This window comes from Malania oleifera, chromosome 3 (genome assembly GCF_029873635.1).
Source record: "Malania oleifera isolate guangnan ecotype guangnan chromosome 3, ASM2987363v1, whole genome shotgun sequence".
Classification (NCBI taxonomy): domain Eukaryota; kingdom Viridiplantae; phylum Streptophyta; class Magnoliopsida; order Santalales; family Ximeniaceae; genus Malania; species Malania oleifera.
Genome location: NC_080419.1, coordinates 5,487,248 through 5,508,890, shown reverse-complemented (window position 1 = coordinate 5,508,890; position 21,643 = coordinate 5,487,248). Strand labels below are relative to the sequence as shown.

The 21,643-nt window shown below is 37.9% G+C and overlaps 2 protein-coding genes across 3 annotated transcripts; both read left to right on the top strand.

Moving 5' to 3' along the window:
* Nucleotides 1-1,826: 1,826 nt before the first annotated feature.
* Nucleotides 1,827-9,212, top strand: LOC131152015 (cellulose synthase-like protein G3). The gene is made up of 8 exons (XM_058103570.1): nt 1,827-2,721; nt 3,606-3,695; nt 4,173-4,301; nt 4,374-4,586; nt 4,806-4,908; nt 7,637-7,815; nt 7,912-8,259; nt 8,503-9,212. Exons 1-8 carry the CDS (start codon nt 2,110-2,112, stop codon nt 9,049-9,051), a joined length of 2,223 nt encoding a protein of 740 aa, XP_057959553.1. The 5' UTR covers nt 1,827-2,109; the 3' UTR covers nt 9,052-9,212.
* Nucleotides 9,213-10,706: 1,494 nt separating this feature from the next.
* Nucleotides 10,707-12,469, top strand: LOC131151616 (cellulose synthase-like protein E6). Of its 2 annotated transcripts, none has more exons than XM_058102885.1 (2): nt 10,707-11,436; nt 11,851-12,469. In XM_058102885.1, exons 1-2 carry the CDS (start codon nt 10,824-10,826, stop codon nt 11,853-11,855), a joined length of 618 nt encoding a protein of 205 aa, XP_057958868.1. In that variant the 5' UTR covers nt 10,707-10,823; the 3' UTR covers nt 11,856-12,469. The 2 variants fall into 2 exon arrangements, with proteins under 2 accessions (XP_057958868.1, XP_057958867.1); XM_058102884.1 differs by having other exon boundaries at nt 11,848-11,863.
* The last annotated feature ends 9,174 nt before the right edge of the window (nt 12,470-21,643 follow it).

The window sequence follows — 21,643 nt, the reverse complement described above, 5'->3', positions numbered from 1 at the left end:
ATCAATGCTTCCATGCATTATTTAAAAAAAATAAATTATGAATCATATTAATTGTTTTTGAAATTTATATTTGAAGAGACTACTTCTGGAGAAGGAAAAAAATTTAAAAACTTGGGTGTTAAAAAGCTTCAAGTTTTTTTTTGAAAATTAAAATTTATTTTAATTAAAAAATAATTTAAAATAATTTGAATGAAGCTCAATGATCCAACCTTTTTTAGTAAAAAGAGTTTCGGACCATGTAGCGTCATTTGTCCTAGCATTTTTATGGTTTATTTTATTGTTGATGCAATTACTCTGCTTTCCATTTACAGGAGTTCTGACTCTGTTCGACAGAGCAGCTGATGGAAAGACTCCCCAGTCCACGTAAAATAATCAGGAGGCCGCCGCAGACAGAAACTTCCAAAGCTCATAATATAAGAAAAATGGTCATTCAGATTCTTGGTCGATAAGTTTTCAAAATGTTCATTCAGATTCGTGGTGGCCAAGTTTTCATTGTATGGAGTATGCCCATTCAGGTTCTGAGAAAAGACGTGAGGAAATTGTAAAAGCCATACAAAACGAGAGAAGCTGATTCATCATCTATCAGTTTGGTTATTTTAATTTATTTTTTAATTTGACCGGTTGTGAATGATGATCACTGGGTTGGTGATTCTGACCATCACCTTTTTTTTTTCACTTATATAAAACAATTTTAGTGAAAGAAATACGAGTTTTTTCTCATTTTATTATTAAAAATATATAAAATATCAAATAATACTTTGAATGGGAAAAAATTTCCTAAAGTAATGCTTACGTAATCTCGCAGCTTGATGTTACGAGATTTAAACCGATAGACCGCTATAAAGACGACACGTGGCAAAGAGGGAACCAAATCTCGCAGTTTGGAGCTGCGAGATTTAAAGAGAGCAGCCAGCTGGAAATCGACGCGTGGCACGTAAGGGGCGAAAATCTCGCAGCTTGAAGCTACGAGATTTAAAGGACAAGCCACCGTCACCTTCCCGAGTTATGCAGGGAACTTACCTGGATGCTGCCGAAGGTGGGAACTTACCTCGTCACCTTGCAAGGGGGAGAAGGCTGGAATGCGACGGCGACGGAAAAGGATACTAGCAACGTGGGCAACGGCGCCGGCAAGGATGGTGAGCGACGACGGCAGCAAGGGGTGTTGGCGACGGTGGCGGCGAGGACTAGTTCTGCTTCAAGAGGTGTTGCAGGGTAAGGACGGGAAGGTTGCCTGAGGTGGAGATGCGTGGTGGTTGTGTCGGTTTTCTGGTGCGATCCGGAGTTGATAACGACGACGATGACGGTGACGATGGTTGCCGAAGTTGTTTGCAGTTGTGTGGTGTCGTGGCCGGATCTGCTGGTTTATCGGGTGAGGTGGTGAAGTTGCTGCAAGGGAGGCTGGGCGAGTGGAGCAGGGGGTTGTGGAGTAGAGAGCGGCAGCGGTGGCTACTGTTGCTGCGAGTTGCCGAGAGGTGTGGGTCTTCATCGGAGTTGCAGAGGCTTGAACTGACGGCAAGGCTCGGCTCCTTTAAATCTCGCAGCTTGGTGCTGCGAGATTTTCTCCCCTCCGCCACGTGTCACCTTCTCACTGGTTGTTTGGTTTAAATCTCGCAGCACCAAGCTGCGATATTTTCTTCCCTCCGTGCCACGCGTCACCTTCCCAGCAGTCCTCAGTTTAAATCTCGCAGCATGAAGCTGCGAGATTAAGTGAACATTAGTTTGGAAAATTTTTTCCCAATCAAAGTATTATTTAATATTTTATATATTTGTAATAATAAAACGGGAAAAAACTCAAAGAAATACAATTACAAATTTTTCTCCTCGACATTACACAAGCCGGCATTGAATCATTTAGTCAATTCTCTTAACCCAGCTGATCAACGCAGAGAAGACTGGATAGGAAATTGAAGCAATATTGTCATCAGAGAGAGAGAGAGAGCTGAATATATATACAATACTGGGTTAGTCCGCAAAATACTGCTTCCTATTAATAATTAATAAATCGATTTTTTTTTCTAGAAAACAAATCAGTTCAAACAGAGAAGCCATCATCTTCCTTAAAAGCAGGGTAGGAGTGGCACATCCAGTCGTGCTCTGCAGTCTGCCGCAATGGATTCTCTCCCTCTCAATCTCTCCAAGCCCATCAGATCAGCAGCCATCGCCAACAAATTACACGCCCTTATTCACTCCATAGCCTTAGCCTCCTTCATATATTACAGAGCATCTTCTCTGCTCTCCTCTGCCACAAATAGGGCAACCTCTCAAAACAGAGCACCTGTTTCAGAGCTTTTGATCTTTGCTTCTGAGCTGCTTCTGTCCATCCTCTGGCTCCTCAACCAAGCTTTTCTATGGCGACCCATTTCCCGGGATGTCTTCCCGGAGAGATTGCCGGCTGACGAAAAGCTGCCCGCCATCGACGTTTTCGTGGTCACTGCGGATCCGAGGAAGGAGCCGCCGCTGGGGGTCATGAACACTGTTCTGTCGGCCATGGCGCTCGATTACCCGCCGGACAAGCTATCGGTGTATCTCTCCGACGACGGGGCTTCTCCCCTGACTTATTTCGCGGTTCAGGAGGCGTGGGTGTTTGCGAGGTCATGGCTTCCGTTTTGCCGGAGCTATGGTATTCAGTGCCGGTGCCCGGAGGCTTACTTTTCAGATCCGGAATATGATCCTGGCAGTTTCAGCGGCGGTGATTTTTTGGAGGCAAGAGACAAGATCGAGGTTAATTGACAACATAACTCATTTATTTTTACTCAATTGATTTGACATGTCACTTTTACGACGAACATGTTGAGATTTAGTTCTCGAGATTTTTTTTTCAACAATTTATAATCAAAATTGAGTCATATATTGAGTACAGGGATGGCAAAACTGATCCGCATTGAGTTTGGATCGGTCGTAAATGGGTGGAATTTAAATGATTGAAAAAATTATAAATTCAAATCCGCCCTATTTAAAAATAAATATCCGTTAAGTACTCGTTAAAAATTACATAATATATTTATATTAATTTTTTTAAAAAATATCATTAAAATTGAATTAAATCTTCTTTTTTAAAAAAAATAACACTTATTTATTTTTTTTACTTAATCTTTTCTTAGTAATATATTAACATTTGTGAGGTAATAACATTTATTTAATATTTAATTTATTTTTTTCTTTAAATATTCTTAAAAAAAAGTGATTTAAAATTTAAAAATATAGTACCTATAACCTATTTATAATTTTTTTTATCTACATATTTCAAAAAAAATGTAGTTATATAACTTATATTTTATCTCTATTTATTTAAAAAATAAATGTTGCATCATACCTGCATCAAATATCATAATTTATGTAATATAGAGAATTTAAAATTTTTTTATAACAAACTAAATGGATGTTCTTCGAGTACCCGATCCAAACTCAACTAATCCATTTATTAATTGGATTGAGTTTAGGTTGACTCGTTTATAAACTACTCACTCTTTCTTAGACCGAAATTCGTCTTAAATAGACGTATAGCAGGTCCCTCATTGGGTCTTGAACCGTTTTATCATTCCTGATTGAACATATAATGATAATAATGACAACGACAACCATGATAATATTTGGGATTTCTGCAGATGAAGTATCAGTTGTTTAAGGAGTCATTGATGAGAGTTGAAGGAAAAGATAGGAAGACAAATGGTGTTTGTCGTCCTCCGGTGGTCCAGGTATATCCCTAAGAATTGCACGCTGCTTCAATGTCATTGTCCTCTAGGTCTAATGTTTGTTGAAATATTAGGTGAAAAAATAAAATAAATTTATTATATATTTTATTAACCGATTTATCACCCGTTAAATTAATTTTGGAAGTTTGGATTTATATTTGCTCACCTATTTAGAAACTAGTTAATTTAGGCCTACTTATTTAGGATTCGATACGAACCAAACCCGACTTATTTTGTCATCCTTTCTCTTAAGAGTACAAAATTAATATATATAAAATAATTATCACATGAAAAATTTATTTAATTTTAGAAGGATGATCATTCTTTGACTTATTTTATTTTTCTTCTTAAAAATATATATGTTAATAATAATCTCATTTAGTCATTTAGCAAAATGTCTGACAAATAGCTTTATATTTAATAGCTTACCACCCATAGTACAAATATATAATCCAAATTAACCGGGCCAATCTTATGCAGGTGATGAACAATAGCACTACTGATGCACTAGACACTGAACAAGTAGATATGCCTCTTCTTCTCTATGTTTCCCGTGAGAAAAAACCTAAGCATCCTCACAATTTCAAAGCTGGAGCTCTTAATGTCCTTGTATGTATACATCTATTTTTCCCACCCACTTCCTCCTTTTATTTCTAATGAACTCTTTTGCGATTGTTGTAGCTTCGAGTCTCAGGCATCATCAGCAATGCTCCATACATACTTGTGTTGGATTGTGACATGTATTCCAATGACCCAACTTCTGCCCGGCAAGCCATGTGCTTCCACCTTGATCCTAAGATCTCTCCTTCCCTAGCTTTCGTACAGTTTCCTCAAGCATTCCACAATGTCAGTGAGAACGACATCTATTGCGGGAGGAATAGAGATGTATTTGTGGTATGCACTTGAAATTCTTATCAATGGACACTAATTTGGTTCCAATCAAGCGACAAAAAATTTATTTTCTATTACATTTTCTCTATATCGAATACCATTTAAATTGATGCAAAATCCATATATTTTGTTCCCTCTCTCACTTCATAACGGAAGATGAAAAAGTGAATTTCTTGCTAAATTATTAGATGCAAATGACTAAATTCTTAAATGCAAATGCAGGGAAAGTGGCCTGGTATGGATGGGTTGAGGGGGCCGGGTTTATCTGGCACAGGATTTTACATGAAGAGACATGCATTGTATGGTGGTGTTAGAGCGGGAGGAGGTATGTTCACCACTCATTCATCCAAAACCAAGTTATGACCGTTCAGGTTGGAAAAGTCCTCGACTTGGATTCTACAGTTATAGTGAGAATTTTCCACCCAGCATGGAAATTTTAACAACAAAAAAACTTACTACATTAATAGCTGATTCAAAGAGGTCGTAGTTAGTTGAACCAAATTGTGACAACCCGAAAATTCTACTATTTATTTTTTTATTTTTTTATTTTTATTTTTTTTAATACATGAAACTCTGATATCATATCTAAACCACCCGACCCTCAAATGGGTTACCGAGTACAACTGTCCATAAGGTATACTATAACACAGTGGAAACATAATATATATATAAATCTCATATACAATACCAGAGTACTAATATCATCATAATACAAAAGTATCTCTCTCCCAAAACCACTTATACAACCCAAGGTACATAATACATATCCATACACAGATAAATAGCAGTGTCTCACCGGCACTAACTTCAACCCTAAAATCACTAATCTTGCCTGGAGCACTCTAAGCTCGTTTCTCTTGATTACCTAAAATGTTTAAGATTTTAAGAAGTGAGACACCTCTTAGTAAGACCGAATAAATTATTCTCAGTGTGTGACAACATGAGCTTTAATGTATCATAACACGTTTATTTAATTAATAATTTAACTGAGTAATCATTAAAACTGTACTCATTTCCATATACATATATAAACATTCGCAACCATGTATTTTTCTCAAATATATGCACATGCTCAATACATTTCTCTGGGCTCGAAACCCAACATGTCTGTAAACGTAGATTCACCATGTTTATAATGAGGAACCAACCTAAGTGAATATTCATATATCACCAACATGTAATCACCCCACATGACTGGGTTGTGTGGCTCGAGGGCGTGACTTAGTCATGGTTGGCTTACCAGGCTGAGTCAAAACAATGCTCGTTTGTAGTATAATTAACCCACCGCAACCTGGTTCAGACCCAGGGGCGGTCAACATCTCTCCACAAGCCCAATTGACTTCCAATACCAACACTCTCCCCGAGTAGTGTGGATGCACTGACTCATTTCCTAACAACGATACCGTACTCTCATATACATCACTGGTCCATCAGGGTTCTCATTTCTACATCTTAGTATAAAAACTGTCATTTCTATTATGTCATTTCCCGGTATAAAACCGTCATTTATCTTAATATCAAAAATATCATGTCTGTATTTTGGTTTAAAACCATCATATATATATATATATATATATATATATATATATATATATATATCAATATCAAAAATATCATATCTGTATTTCGGTATAAAACCGTCATCACATATATTAATATCAAAATATCATATTTCATCACTTCACAATATCTGCTGTATTTTCAATAATTCCCATAAACTAGTATATATCACATTTCATTGTAAAATATCCCCACATGTTTATTTTACAGTAGCAAAATCATTTCTCATGCCACACAAATTTTAAGTAATATTTCATAATATAATAATCACCCCAGAAAAATATATGATAATCCAAAATTAGTATTTTCAAATGCCTGATATGTCAAGAGATCATATACAATATTTTCATATTTTCATGCTTTAAATTAATCATTTAATTTCCAAAATGTCTGACATAATTTATTCCTCTTACCTGTTTACCAAGAATATGCTGTAAGGATCCTGAACCAACACCTACGGCTTTTGGAGCACAAAAATCTGGTATTTATATACCTTAGTTTAATCAGTTCAATCCTGAAATAATAACTATTTAGTATTCCTAGGCTCACACACTCCCATTAACTGGTTAAATCACAAAAACCACGAATATAATTCATTTTCTTACCTCAACCTTGGAGTGATACCTACGATCTCCAAACAGCTAAATTGCTCCAGTTAAACTGCAGAGAAATGTCGCCAGGATTCCGAAATTACGTTTCTCCTTCAATTCAGGCTTATATCGAGTGGGAAATCAAAGAGAGAGAAGAAGAGGGTCGCAACCCTAGGAGGGAGGGAGGGAGAGAGAGAGAGAGAGAGTGAGAGAGTTTTAAATTTTGTCCCAAAATAAATGACTTGAATTCAATTTATAGGCTGCTAACCAGAGGAAAACCGTCAACATTTTGGTTTTAACCAAGCTGTTTTTTCACCGTTTTACCCTTACTACCCCTCAGTAACTCAAAATTGTCGACGGTTTCTCTCTGTGCCCACAAAACCGTTGACGGTTTGGCCTGTGCCAAACCCACTTCCCTCCTTTTCTTTACCATTTTCATTATTTATTATTATTTTCCTTTTCTGGGTCTCTACATAAACAATTCCTTAGCATGAAAAAGACTAGTTGTAGGTCTCTAGTAGATAGTAACTTCACTAATAAGATGCAAGGAAGGGATTGATTAAGTTAAGAAGCAAACTATTCTTTGTTTATGCTTCTATACTATTTATTTAATGACTTGCCAGATATTGCTTGTTTGTAGTAATGAACAAAAATATAGATTTGCGCAAAGAGCTCAACAAAAAAGTTTTTGGGTTTGGTTTAAAAGATTTTCTTTTTTGTTGAAAATGGAAAAACTTATGCTAGGTATTGCACTTGTTGTTAAGTTGAACTTGAAAGAACCTCTAATCTTGTTCACCTTGCCATTAATAACTCACTAAAGTTGTTGTTTATTCTCATTTCTAAAGTGTTTCCAAATTACAAAACATATTGAGAATGATTTTCCTATGCAATTGTATTGTCTAGTTAAGGATATCCATCAACTTAAGGAATCATTTGGTTCTTCAAATGAGTTCATCAATTCGATTCGCGAAGGTCATCAACAATTTGCCATCGACACTAGAAATTCATCAAATGCAATGCTTCGAGAGGCAGTGTACTTATCATCTTGCACCTATGAAAAACAAACTCAATGGGGTGAACAGGCAAGCACTAAAATAATCATGAATGTCTTCTCATATAATTGAGTTTTCCTAGCAATGAGTTTTTAACATTTTGTTATTCTGTGGGCTAATTTGCAGATTGGTTTCCTATATAATTCTGTGTTAGAAGACTACTTCACTGGTTTCATCTTGCACTGCAAAGGGTGGGCTTCTGTATTTTGCAATCCTCCAAGGCCAGCATTCTTGGGTAGTACACCCATAAATTTAAATGACTCATTAGTTCAAAGCACAAGATGGGGCACTGGTTTGCTTGAAGTTGGACTATCAAGGTTTTGCCCCTTAATTTTTGGGTCATTAAGAATGTCTATTCTTGAAAGCATGTGCTATGCAACCCTTGCGTTTTATCCCCTCTACTTCTTCCCTTTGTGGTGTTTAGCTATCATCCCTTCGGTAACCCTATTAAATGGCATCCCCATGTATCCAAAGGTGAGAATTTAATTATTGCATAATGTTTTTTTTTTCCCTTTCCTGAACTTGCTCTTTCATATTTATGTCATGTTCTCCTAGGGGACAATAGTTTCAAGCCTAGAAAACTAAGGAAATTCCTCCCCACCCCCCCCCCTTTTTTATTTTTAATTTTTAATTTTTGACCCAAGTCTTCAAAGTCATTGTTCCATCTCTAAGTAGCTATTTTATATCCTCATGATTGTCCTTTCTATTCTCCTATAGGTTTCAAGTTCATGGTTCATTTTATTTTCATTCATCTGCCTATCTTCCCTCTTGGAACATCTAATAGAAGTATACTTCACTGGAGGATCGATTTGCGTATGGTGGAATGAAGTGCGAAATTGGACGATAAAGTCAACAACATCTTATTTTTTTGGAAGTTTGGATGCTATGTTAAAAATGGTTGGCTTGAGACAATCTAGTTTCTTGCCAACAAATAAAGTCGTCAATGAGGAACATATTAAGCGATACCAAAGGGACATATTTGATTTCCAAACATCAACCATGCTTCTTGCTCCATTAGTCACGTTGGTCATTTTGAACATGGTTGCTTTCGTCGGGGGAGTTGCTCGAATGATCATTTTCGGAAGTTGGGATGAGTTGCTTGGGCAAGTTCTTCTCTCATTTTTCATCTTATTGGTGCATTACCCTATAATTGAAGGGATGGTAGTGAGAAAGGACAATGGACGCATCCCACCTTATGTTACATTTTTATCTATTTTGTACGTGATCATTATCTTATCTTTCAGTTCTATTGTTTTCATGTGGTAAATTAGGTCAAGCATCACATAATAAGGATGGCCAACTCATGTAGAAGATTGAAGATTTTTGTGTTGATTTGTTGGGCTCAAATTTAATTTTATGTCAATGTTATAATGTTATTGCTATATCAAAACATGCAAGTTCAAAGCAAAATTTAGTGTGTCGAACAATCTTTTGCTGGCTTTTTGTTTTATTTTTTTCCCTAGAATGGAAATACATTTTCAAGAGTTCCCTTTTAGAAACTAGATATCTCTAAATTAAAATAGTTAATTTAATTTTGGGGGTGCAATAATGATTATCTTGATTAAATTGTGTTTTGCATTAGAAGTTTATTAAATTCAAGCAATTAGCTACAGTAAGAAGTGTTAGGAAATGATGATCAAATTTTAAATAGTAATTAATGTTTAAGGAGTATTTGTTTCACAGGTTGGTTAAGCAGCGTAAATTTAAATGTTTTTTACGAGGTACTAGGAAGGGAATATGTGAATCTAAACCTTGGCGTGGGACCTGAGCTGCCGCTCGTTTTTTTTTTTTTAACTTTTATTTCGAAAAAATTTAAGTCGTTCAGGGATGTCCTCACAAGTGAAATTGATCCTGGTGATCCACATTGTGTGACTTGTACATATAATTTGGTGGACCTGTGATTTGGAGTGATTTTGGTGGACCTGTGATTTGGTGGACGTATGACTTGGACCTATGATTAATTAGACATTTAGGAAAGCATGATTTTTGCATCTACACATAAAATGACAATATGTGAGTTAATTAAAAATCATTTGACTTAGATAATTCATTTCCTCACTTTAGGTTTTTTTTTCCCTCGGTGAAAAACTTGTTGGGTGGTCTTGGATCTTCTTAACCCCAAAAACTAGCTCATGGGATGAGACTTTTCCTCACACTTAATAACTGACCACCAAGTTTCTTCCACAACCAATGTGGGACAAATTCAAACAATCTCCCCCTCACACATCGGACTCCAAACTCCTCACGAATTGGGATCGGGCTCCAAACTCCATATGAATTGGGCTCACCAAATTGGCTACACTACATACCCAGCATCCCAGGGAGAAACCATGGGCTCTAATACCAATGTTGAATGGTCTTGATTCTTCTCAATCTCAAAAGTTAGCTCGTAGAGTGAGACTTTTCATCACACTTAATAACTAACCATCAAGCCTATTCCACAACCGTTGTGGGACAAACCCCAACAAAACCACCATCTTCTTTAAAAATCAACGTTTTCTAGAAAGCAAATCAACTCAAACAGAGAAGCCATCATCTTCCTTAAAAGCAAGGTAGGAGTGGCACATGTAGTCGTGCTCTTCAATCTACTCAGGCCCGGGTTTTCATTAAAGCCATTGAGGTGCTTGCTTAGGGTCCCAAAATTTTGGGACCCCTAAAATTTTTTTTTAATATAATAATGTTAACATTATTTATAGCTATTAGCTATTATGTCAATACTCAGTACCCTTACACATAATAAGGGTTATGCGCCTATATGTATATATAGATTATAAATCCGTGCATGACCTCTCTCTCTCTCTCTCTCTCTCTCTCTCTCTCTCTCTCTCTCCCTAGCCCTTGGGATTTAATTTAACTATTCATGGAATTCACGTGTTTGGTGGGTGAAGTGCACATCGCTAAAATTACTTAATATACTTGAAAAAAATTAATTTTAAATAAAAATAAAAATAAAATAAAATATTAAAAATTGCTAATTAAATCATTTGCCTAGGCACATATTATTGGGAAGAGCCGCTGGCTCCTCTGAGTCTGCTGCAATGGATTCCCTCCCTCTCAATTGCTCCAAGCCCATCAGATCAGCAGCCACAGCCAACAGATTACACGCCCTTATTCACTCCATACCCTTAGCCTCCTTCATATATTACAGAGCATCTTCTCTGCTCTCCTCTGCCACAAATAGGGCAACCTCTCAAAAGAGAGCACTTGTTTCAGAGCTTTTGATCTTTGCTTCTAAGCTGCTTCTATCCATCCTCTGGCTTCTCAACCAAGCTTTTCTATGGCCACCCATTTCCCGGGATGTCTTCCCGGAGAGGTTGCCGGCTGACGAAAAGCTGCCCGCCATCGACGTTTTCGTGGTCACTGCGAATCCGAGGAAGGAGCCGCTGCTGGGGGTCATGAACACTGTTCTGTCGGCCATGGCGCTCGATTACCCGCCGGATAAGCTGTCGGTGTATCTCTCCGACGACGAGGCTTCTCCCCTGACTTATTTCGCGGTTCAGGAGGCGTCGGTGTTTGCGAGGTCGTGGCTTCCGTTCCGCCGGAGGTATGGTATTCAGTGCCGGTGCCCGGAGGCTTACTTTTCAGATCCGGAATATGAGCAGTTTCAGCAGCAGAGTTGTTTTGGAGGCAAGAGCAAGAGACAAGATCGAGGTTGATTGACAACATAACTCATTTATTTTTACTCAATTGATTTGACATATCACTTTACGACGAACATAGATTTAATTCTTAGATTTTTTTTTTCAACAATTTATAGTCAAAATTGAGTCATAAGAAAGGAAATTAAGACTTATTTTGAGAATATATAATTGACTGAAAATTACTTATCTGTCTGTTCAAGAGTTTTTAATATATAATTAAATTAGTTTATAAAAGTAGTACGAAATAATTTCTTGATTGAAACGGATCATACGTTCAAAACTAGCGTATACTAAAAATACATAATTTTGGGGGGAAAAAAAATAGTCCCTTCTCCGGAGGATCCATCAGACCCTCTCATCCAATGATTAACCTCGATCTTCTCTCTTTCTTCCAAAAACTCACTGTTACTGAAATTGGCAGCAGGATAATATTCAGACCTTTCAAAAATCCATGCTTCCTGAGCGGCGTAATAAGTCAGAGGAGAAGCCCCGTCGTCGGAGAGAACACCGACAGCTTTTCCGGTGGGTAATCCAGCGCCATGGCAGACAGAACAGTGTTCATAAACTCCAGCGGCGGCTCCTTTCTCGGATCGGCGGTGACGGCGAAAACGTCGATGGCGGCCAGCTCTTCGTCCCCCGGCAATCTCTCCGGGAAGACAGTCCGGGAAATGGGATTCCATAGATAGGCTTGGTTGAGGAGCCAGAAGCAGGAGAGAAGCAGTTCAGAAGCAAAGATCAAAAGCTCTGAAACAGGTGCTCTATTTTGTGGGGTTGCTTTGTTTGTGGCAGAGGAGAGCAGAGAAGATGCTCTGTAATAGATAAAGGAGGCCAAAGCAATGGAGTGAAGAAGGGCGTGGAATGTGTTGGTGATGGCGGACGATCTGTGGGGTTTACAGAGATGGGGAGGGAGAGAATCCATTTGAGCAGTACTCCTTCATTGCTCTTACGAAAAATGATGTCATGATGGCTTCTGCGTTTGAGTTCATTTGTATCCTGCAAAAAAAAAAAAGAAAGAAAGAAAGAAAGAAAGTTGACATTAAATAATTTACTTGATCACAAGAAGAAAGGTAAAGAGGATTATGAATAAATAGAGAAATTAACGAACTCTAAGAAGAATAGGAGATAACAGTCAATATTCATGATATTGGATTTATACTTGTTAGTTTGTGGTAAATAAGTCTAGAATTGATTTTATTTGCTAGCTTAATATTTTATTGGTTGATTGTAATTGGATATGTTAAAGCTTGATATACATTTGGGTCAAGTTGGGGTTCAACCATATGTATCAAGCATACATATGGATTCCTCCGGTAATAACAAGTGGTATCAGAACTCTAGTTGTAAGAAGATTTTGTGTTCTAGTCTTGTCGTCTGTCTTTTTTCTATGGTGTTATTATCATTTATTTATTTATCCACGTACTGTCAGGCTGCACATGCAGAGGAGTGTTAAAACTTAATATACACTGTTGGCTCACATCCTAACAACTTAAACTTTTAGATAAAGTGGTAATCTAATAGGATAATATGTGACTGCCTACACTAGATAACTGTCAAAGGTTAAAACTTAAGTATATATACATTGATATATGACTGTTGAAATTTTGTATTGTGAGAATAAAAAAGCTGTCAAGCTTGCTGATGTCGGCGATAGCCCGTTCCCACTTGCAATCAGGTTAGTGTGTGTTTTATTTTCTGTACTTTTTCAAAATTTGATTGTTGTTATATTGGTAAATAAAGATAATCTTTGTCTAACTTTATATGAATATAATATATTGCAGATGACGAGCTTCATTTCTTGCCTCGCACGCCTCCATGCATACTCTATGGTTATATGAATATAACATTGATATGATGCGTGAGGACTAGGTAATACATTATTATTTTCATTGGAATCATAAAATGTGGTTACATAATATCAGTATTATTCTTACATAAATTGTTTGTTAGCAATTTATATGGATGTCGTACAAAGCGGATGTGTACACTAATCTATCATGTATATGCTTCAATGGAGTATAAGTTTGGCTTGTTGACACTCCCCTAATATGCATTCAGGTCATGGAGTGGCACCTGTCAGACCGAGTACTGCAGCAATTCGAGCTAAGATAGCAAAACCCTCATCTAGCTCATACCGGGTACAACCTCGACAAGCATTATCAGGATCTACACGAATGTGACCAATGTGGAAATTATCATATTGAGTGGCGTACATTCTACAATTGTACCCTCCATATGTGGCAAGAATGACTGGACCATGTCGTCCACATACTGACTAATCTTCCACTACGTTGGCATACACCTCTATGGGCCGAGGATGGATATAGTGAATGGTACCAATCTATCACTATTTGTTGCATAATTAAGTAGGACTTCCAGTTTGCATAAGATAGTGGTGAGTGAATAAATTATTCAATGCATATAGTGAACATATAACTACTTTCAGTAACTTATTAATATTATTATAACATTCTGTTACAGAAGCATATGATGGGGGACATCCAGTTATTTGACTGTGTGTCGATATGCTTGGCTAGACTAATTGCCGCTGCATGTATGCAGTTTAATTGTCGCAGATGAACCTTGTCGGTTAGTTCACAGGTCTGCCCATGCCGACATTGAGGGTGCCGAATTGGATGATGACACTACAACTATTGAATAGACATCCTGTAACGTCCCCTTTTCGGGCGTTGTCACTTTCCTTATGGGCCTTGCGCTCATGGCAACAACGAGTACCTATCAAAGCACTCACTGAGATTAAGGCATTACGTATCGCCGTCCCTCAATTCAGCAAGCCCCCAGGCGGAGAGTCTTACTTCGCCACAATCATTCATAAGTAAGAGTTCCCGGGGATCGGGGTAACTAGCCCTTTGCTCTGATACCAAATTGTAACGTCCTGCTTAATTTAACATACAATGAAACATAATGGATAAAATGGTCAACCAGAACCTGTGGGTATCAGGGACACTTGTCATACACAGCGGAAACTTAAGCAGCAATAAATTTAAATCACATTTTCGTAACCATAAAATTCAAACACCAGAGTCAACTACATTACCAAATACCTGTGTTTATATACAATCTCCCAAAAATACCAAAATAAACCTAGGATCTCACAACAAAAATCTCCTGATCCTAGATCAGAACTTACCCTTCCAGCAAGGAAGTTCAACTCACTCAACGACGACCCAGACCCGTCAGTCCCTCCAGGTTTCTAGAAAAATCATTTAATATGCGGGGTGAGACACCTCTCAGTAAGGACAAATAAATTAAAATCAGTTGTGTGGCAACATGAATATTTAATGTTGTAATACATATACCATACATTTCACATACCATAAACATAAATTATAATATGATTAAATAAACATATAATTTCATACTTTCAAGTAATCATACTAATTATGTGTTATATGATATAATCAATAATACTGAAAACTGCCTAGGATGAATAGTTAGCTGATGTCATGTATTACCCCCCATGACGGGTTGTGCAGCCTGAATGCAGGACCCGACAATGGCTGGCCTACCATTGCCGAGTCAAAAGTCTGTAAGTACGATGGGCCCGCCACACCCTGGTCTAGACTGCCAGGTGGACGTCTACACTCTACACTGAAAGCCTCATCAATTTGATCATAAATATCTTATCTATAAGCTACGGTACCATGCTCCTGAAACTGAACTAAACTAACATCCGAGATCTGATAACATATAGTACATCAACATATACTATTTATCATAAATCAACTAATAGCATTTTATAAATCTTACATTAACATAATAATTACGGCCTCGTGCCGAAAACATAAATAAATACAGCCTCGTGCTGAATAACATGAGTAAATACGGCCTCGCGCCAAACATCAATTACGGTCTTGTGCCGAACATATCATATATTCTGAAAACATAATTTACTGTGTTTACCATGTTATTCCTGAAAATACTTATCAACATGCTTTATCTTGTAAATCTAAGTTAACATAGTATTTTATATATATATATATATATATATATATAATAATAATAATATTATTATTCATGCCACACAAATTGAAGAAAACCGTATATTCCTTCTGAAAACACATTTCTTGTACAATTGCAGTATTTTCCCAAACTTACCTTTTCTCAATTATGCTCGTATATAATCACATGCTTTCTGAAAATTATTCTACTATTAAATAATAGTAATTTCAATAGAAAATAACTGTTTTAATTTATCCCCTTACCTCGCAACTGAAAAGCTCCTATGAATTCTGGTCTCATACCCGTACGATTTCCTATTCAACACCCTAAAATCGACAACTCGCAAAACTAAATTTCAGTATTTTCATGCGAATATCATTTACTATAACAACAATAAGACCAAATTTGGCATAAAAAGTCTTACCTCAACTCAGGAATATATTTCGACCAGCTTCTACCAATGATCCGCTCTAGCAGATTTGGAGAGAACTTCCCCAGGAGCGTCGTGGTGGCTTCAGATCCTCGAACCGGCGGAAATTCGGCCCGAAATCAAAGAGAGAAGGGAGAGAGAGAGAGAGAGAGCAGAATAAGCATTGTAAAGGATCAAACAATACCATATGCAACAATCTTAATGGTGAAATACAGAATTATTCCACAACCATAGTAATATAAAGAAAGTAAAGATAAGACAATGATACAAGGAATTACGTGGTTCGGCAAAGCCTACATCTATGAGAGCAATCGGCAAGAGATTTCACTATGAAGATCAAATATTACACACTACAATGATCTGCTCTCCTTCTCTCACCCTCTCTCACTCTTTTACATGTCAAAAGATACCTAGAAAAACATATATAACAAGCCCTCGGAGACTTCCCTTCGAATCCCCAATCGTCACACCGTTTACATTCAAAATTCAAATATTTTCTCGCAGCCCAAAAGCACTCGTCGATGAGAACAGGGCACTCGTCGATGAGACAAAGAAGACCCCTCCTCGACGAGTCATTAAACTCTGAGATTTTCTTACTTTTGGTAACTCCTCGTCGACGAGCACTTTGTGCTCTTCGACGAGCCTTTGCTGTTGCCTTACACCAAGAACACATCCATATGTTTTTCTCCCTATGTTTATAAACCCCCGAAGTAAAAGAGTCACACGATAAACAACAATCTTCACCTTGGCGATTATACGCCCTTTAGGAGAAACCTGAAAAACATATATGACTACTCCACCTTGAACTCAGAACGTTCGGTTGGGACCGTCTCCCTTCTAGCACTTGGACACACCAAGTCCAAGCAACACCACTTGAACTTGCTGATGGCAGTTTCAACTTCTACCATCAACGCCAATACAATTGTAGATTCAACACCCGAAGACTTCACCCTAGGCTTCCCATAAGATTGTCCCACAATAATAAACACAAAAGCTGCAAGCTTTAATCACTAAAGCCTCTTATATAGTCTTTAACAAAACTAACAACTGATGATTCACTTTGTTACCTGCTGAAACACCCCATTGCAATCATGGGAACCTTTGACATATCCCAGACATCACAACCCATCCTTGGGTACCATATGGTAGACCTTCCATATCGATTCTCCGTAGAACCCCCTTGAGAAAGAAAACGAAGTCTCCCTGCGGTTCCATCCATAAAGTCACCCTAAGATAACACCAATCTCCTTGTAGCCCTGTTCACAAAACCACCTTGAGATAACACCAATGTAACACCCTAAATTGGGTCTGTCAGGGAGCACTATGTCTCTCCTCCTCCTCCTCCACTTAACCGTAGAGTTCTTATAGGAAAGTTGCCGAAAATAAAGGTGCACCTTGTTGATATGGGTAGTAACATTTAATCCTTTTAAGCCTTTCTTCCATGGGATATCACATTCTCCCCCACTTAGAGAACGCAACATCCTCATTGCGAACCCACATTTCCAAACCCAGGAGATGTGAATCTCATCACACTTCCGGCTGGGTAATTGCTTTAATACCATTTGTAACACCCAAACTTGAGTCTACCAAGGAGCACTGCGTTTCTTCTCCTCCACCTGGACCATACAACTTGGGGGTGGGCCTTATCAGACTAATGACTAGCCCCACAGACAAACACGTGTCCTTTTCAGTGTGTTTTTTCCTCACTCACACACTTTCTGAGGAAACTTCCCAAAAGGTCACCCATCCCAAGATTACTCCAAGCCAAGCATGCTTAATCATGGAGTTCTTATGGGAAGACTCCTGAAAAGAAAGGTGCACCTTGTTGATATGGGTAGTAACATCTAATCCTTTTAAACCTTTCTTCCACAGGGTATCACATTCTCCCCCACTTACAGAACGCAACATCCTCATTGCGAATCCACATTTTCAAACCTAGGCGATGTGAATCATCACACTTTCAGCTGGGTAATTGCTCTGATACCATTTGTAACGCCCTAACTTGGGTTTGCCAGAGAGCACTGCGTCTCTCCACTTCCACTTGGACTAGAAAACAGGGGAGCGGACCTTATCAAACTAATGATTGGCTCCACAGACCAACACGTGTCCTTTTCAATGTGTTTTGTCCTCACTCACACACTTCCTGAGAAAACTTTCCAAAATGTCACCCATCCCAAGATCACTCCAAGCCAAGCACGCTTAACGGTGGAGTTCTTATGTGAAGGCTCAGGAAAAGAAAGGTGCACCTTGTTGATATGGGTAGTAACATGTAATTCTTATAAGCCTTTCTTCTATGGGATATCACAACCAATCTCCCTGCAGTTTTTTCCACGCGAATAAGCAAATCAAGACCTATCTTGGTCGTACCCAACACATTCATGTCAAAACCTTTCAATAGAGTTCCCAACTGATTAGTCTTAGTCAAAGCCTTTCCACCCAATAACATGTTATCCACACACAACATATACATCAATCCACGACATCCTATCACCCTCTTCAAACTAAAAGCCTCACCAACTTTTCTGAGTAGTAATCTGATAGTGCACATGAGCCCACCGTGATCCTGCTGGTCTCCTGAGCTGAAAAAACTCCCTGCAATATGAACTATGTCATCTTTGCCCTAAGTCTATTGCTCCACTTGCATCACATACCCATTCATACCGTGCTATTGTTGACTCGAGATAGAAATCCCCGCATTTTTTCCCTAAGTCCTTAACTCCCCATGAATAATATGATTGATGCTACTGCAGTTTTATGGCATTTGTTTCTCTTCCTTTGCCTGAGTACGCTGTCCCATGACTTTATCACTGAAGTCATCTCCTTGATCACCCCTTTGTTTGCCATAGGATCACCCAACTTGCACCAACCTTTCTTATACCCCAAAAAAGTGTACCGTCCAAACATAACGCCACGTCTAGATCCTCCATCACTAGAATAGTGCAACAGTGGACATTCACTCACAACCGAGTAGTCCATCGCAAAACCTGACCACAATTTACCTGCAACTTTGCCATCTAGCGATACCTGTGACGATCGGTCGCGTAAGAAACGCGTCATACTCACTGACTTCACCAAGAAGTACCCTGCAAGCCCTACATATAACCTGCCCTGCTTACAAAACTCCTTGAACAAAACCAGCATACTCAGCCCTAATGTTTGACTTGAGAATCTCTTTCCCGGTCTAGTTCTCCACCTCAGCCATTGCATGAAGTACACCAAGACCCTTCGTGATAAACACACGAAATACATATGTCTATCCCTTGATGCTATCATCATTGGTTCCCAAATGTCTGAATACATGTAGTCACCTATATGTTTTAACCGCATATGCCACAGGATACTTGACTCAGATTCAATAGTTACAACTCCACCTACAACCATAAAATCCTACAGTGCATAGATATTTTCTGCTACTTTTTCCCCTTTCATCACTATCAAGTTACCTTCACACACTTTCATTTCTCCACATTCAGACTCGTAACAATATCCATTATGGTCTAAAGTTCCCAATGAAATACCATTTTTCCTTAGACCCGATTCATGCTTTACATCACATATGATTCTTACAACACCATTATACATTTTGATTTTAACATTCCCAATAACAAACATTTTTCATGAAATATCATTTTTCCATCAAAATACAACCAGTATAAATTGACCTGTATATGTCAAACCATTTTCTAGGATAAAAACATCTAGTATCTAAGATCCATGAATCACTCGTGAGGCACTCTGAACCCAATGAAACACGTAGCATATCTCTATCACTACATTTTGAGTCTTCATTCACTACACTTGCAAATTTTGATGAACCCTTAGACATATATTGTCATTCCCGTTTTCACCAAACTAGTGCAGAAGAATTCTCATCCATGACGTGATACAACACGTCCTTAGCCAAACAAAAATGAATGATTGCTCTTGTTGGCTTTTTGAGTCCGATCTCTGTTTTGATGCTAACAAACCATCAATGTCTTATGTGTGTATTTAGTGCTTGAAGAGGTAACATTTTAGAACACACACATAAGGAGTTGAAAATGGAAGCCAGAAGAAACTCAAAGAACATGTACGTCATTTGGCGCATTCCAAGGAGGCCACAAGAGCAAAGAAGATTGAAGATATTTAAATTTCAGTTGTATTGCATTTAGTTTTTCTATTTGGTGTGTAATAATGTTTCGCATGCATGGTATGAATGAAAGCTCAGTAATGACCGTAGAAAAACTTTAGGGCTCAAGGTCGACCGACGCCGGAATTTTTCGGTAGGCTCAAATGACCTTAGATAGTCCCTAGGTCCCTGCACTTCACTTAGGAAAATAACGGGGGTAAAATATGGCTTAGGGTTTAAAAATGAAAGGGCTTTGGGCAACCGAACTAGGCACATTAAAAATGCCTTGATCGACCGAATAGTTCACTGGTCAAAAATTTGACTTGGGTCCTACGATCAAACCAAAATGAACTGAACGTTCACGGTCGATTGAACATTGAATGAGTACTTTTTGACTTGCCCCGAGCACCCAAACTTCATGTTCAAATTCACCTCAGGAGACCAAATGTTGAAGTTCAGCAGACCGAACTTTTGATCAGGCGACCGAACCTCAAGCATGTTGGAAAATCGCCTAGTTTAGCCACCCGAACCAATCCTAGGGCATCCGAACATAAAAAATACACTTTTCTTCATGTGTCTGTTCTGGCGGCCGAATCTCTCGAGTTGCCAAATTTTTACCACAGGTAATTAAGAGTAATTGAGGTTAAAAATTGATTAAATATTTTTAATAATACCCAACGTGTCCCAGCGGTCATATTTTTCGTAAAAACTATATATTCCCCTTCATTTTTCAAAATTAGCAAATTTTTTCTCTCTATATTTATCCTAATCAAAGTTTCCCTAAAACATATTTATATTGCAAAATCTTTTTGAGGTTATATTTTATACGCACCATTCTCTTCCATTCATTTTGAAAATCTTTTTGAAAAGAACATTTTACTATGGGCATCTATTTCTTGCATTCATAAGCATTTACTCTCACATAGTCTTTCATTTCTGAAAATCATTTTGAGAGTAAACTTAAATGTTTCTCCCTGTAAGAACCTGAACCGAGATAAATGGGTTTAAATAAATAAGAGAGGGGTAAAATTTGTATTTGAACTGAGATAAATGGGTTTATTTTTCCCTAATTATTTAATCATTTTAAATTTTCAAATCTTTACATTCTCCTCTCCTTAAGAAATTTTGTCCTCGAAATTCGTTACCTAATCATTCATTTCCACAAATTTTCAATTTACTATATGTCATACCATAATCCCAACAACACAATTATATAATTCCCAATATACATCCAAATCCTCTATATAAGGACCAGTACCACGACTAAGAAACATCACCATCGATGGATTTGCCGTGGTTTTTTGAGATCGTCGACTGAATCAGAAAATCACAGAAGTTCGTCAAGGGATTTCTGTCTCCAAGTTATAAAACAAAATCCTATACTTTCCTACACCATATCTACTTCTCAACACCTAACCTAACCTATCCATCTATCATCCTTATCCTAGTTGTTTCCTATACTCTGGTATAAATCATCTCTAACTTAATACTCTAACATTTCCATATCCAGGCGATGTGAAATTAATCATACTTCCGACTGGACATTACTCTGATACCATAATGTAACGCCCCGAACCCTTAAACCCAGGTCCGGTGCGTTATACTTGATAAAATCTCTGATAAATCATAATTCATAATATACGCAGCGGAAAAACATAATCATAATATCCATAAACATAGTTCTATAATACCACATTTTGTAATTCCACAGTTTACTAA

What these genes read in the sequence shown, in the direction of transcription:
- LOC131152015 (XM_058103570.1), top strand. Translation starts at nt 2,110, where the DNA reads ATGGATTCTCTCCCTCTCAATCTCTCCAAGCCCATCAGATCAGCAGCC. An exon ending in CTGGAGCTCTTAATGTCCTT is followed by an intron (nt 4,302 to 4,373) that starts GTATGTATACAT and finishes CGATTGTTGTAG; the next exon opens with CTTCGAGTCTCAGGCATCAT. An exon ending in GCATCCCCATGTATCCAAAG is followed by an intron (nt 8,260 to 8,502) that starts GTGAGAATTTAA and finishes ATTCTCCTATAG; the next exon opens with GTTTCAAGTTCATGGTTCAT.
- LOC131151616 (XM_058102884.1), top strand. Translation starts at nt 10,824, where the DNA reads ATGGATTCCCTCCCTCTCAATTGCTCCAAGCCCATCAGATCAGCAGCC.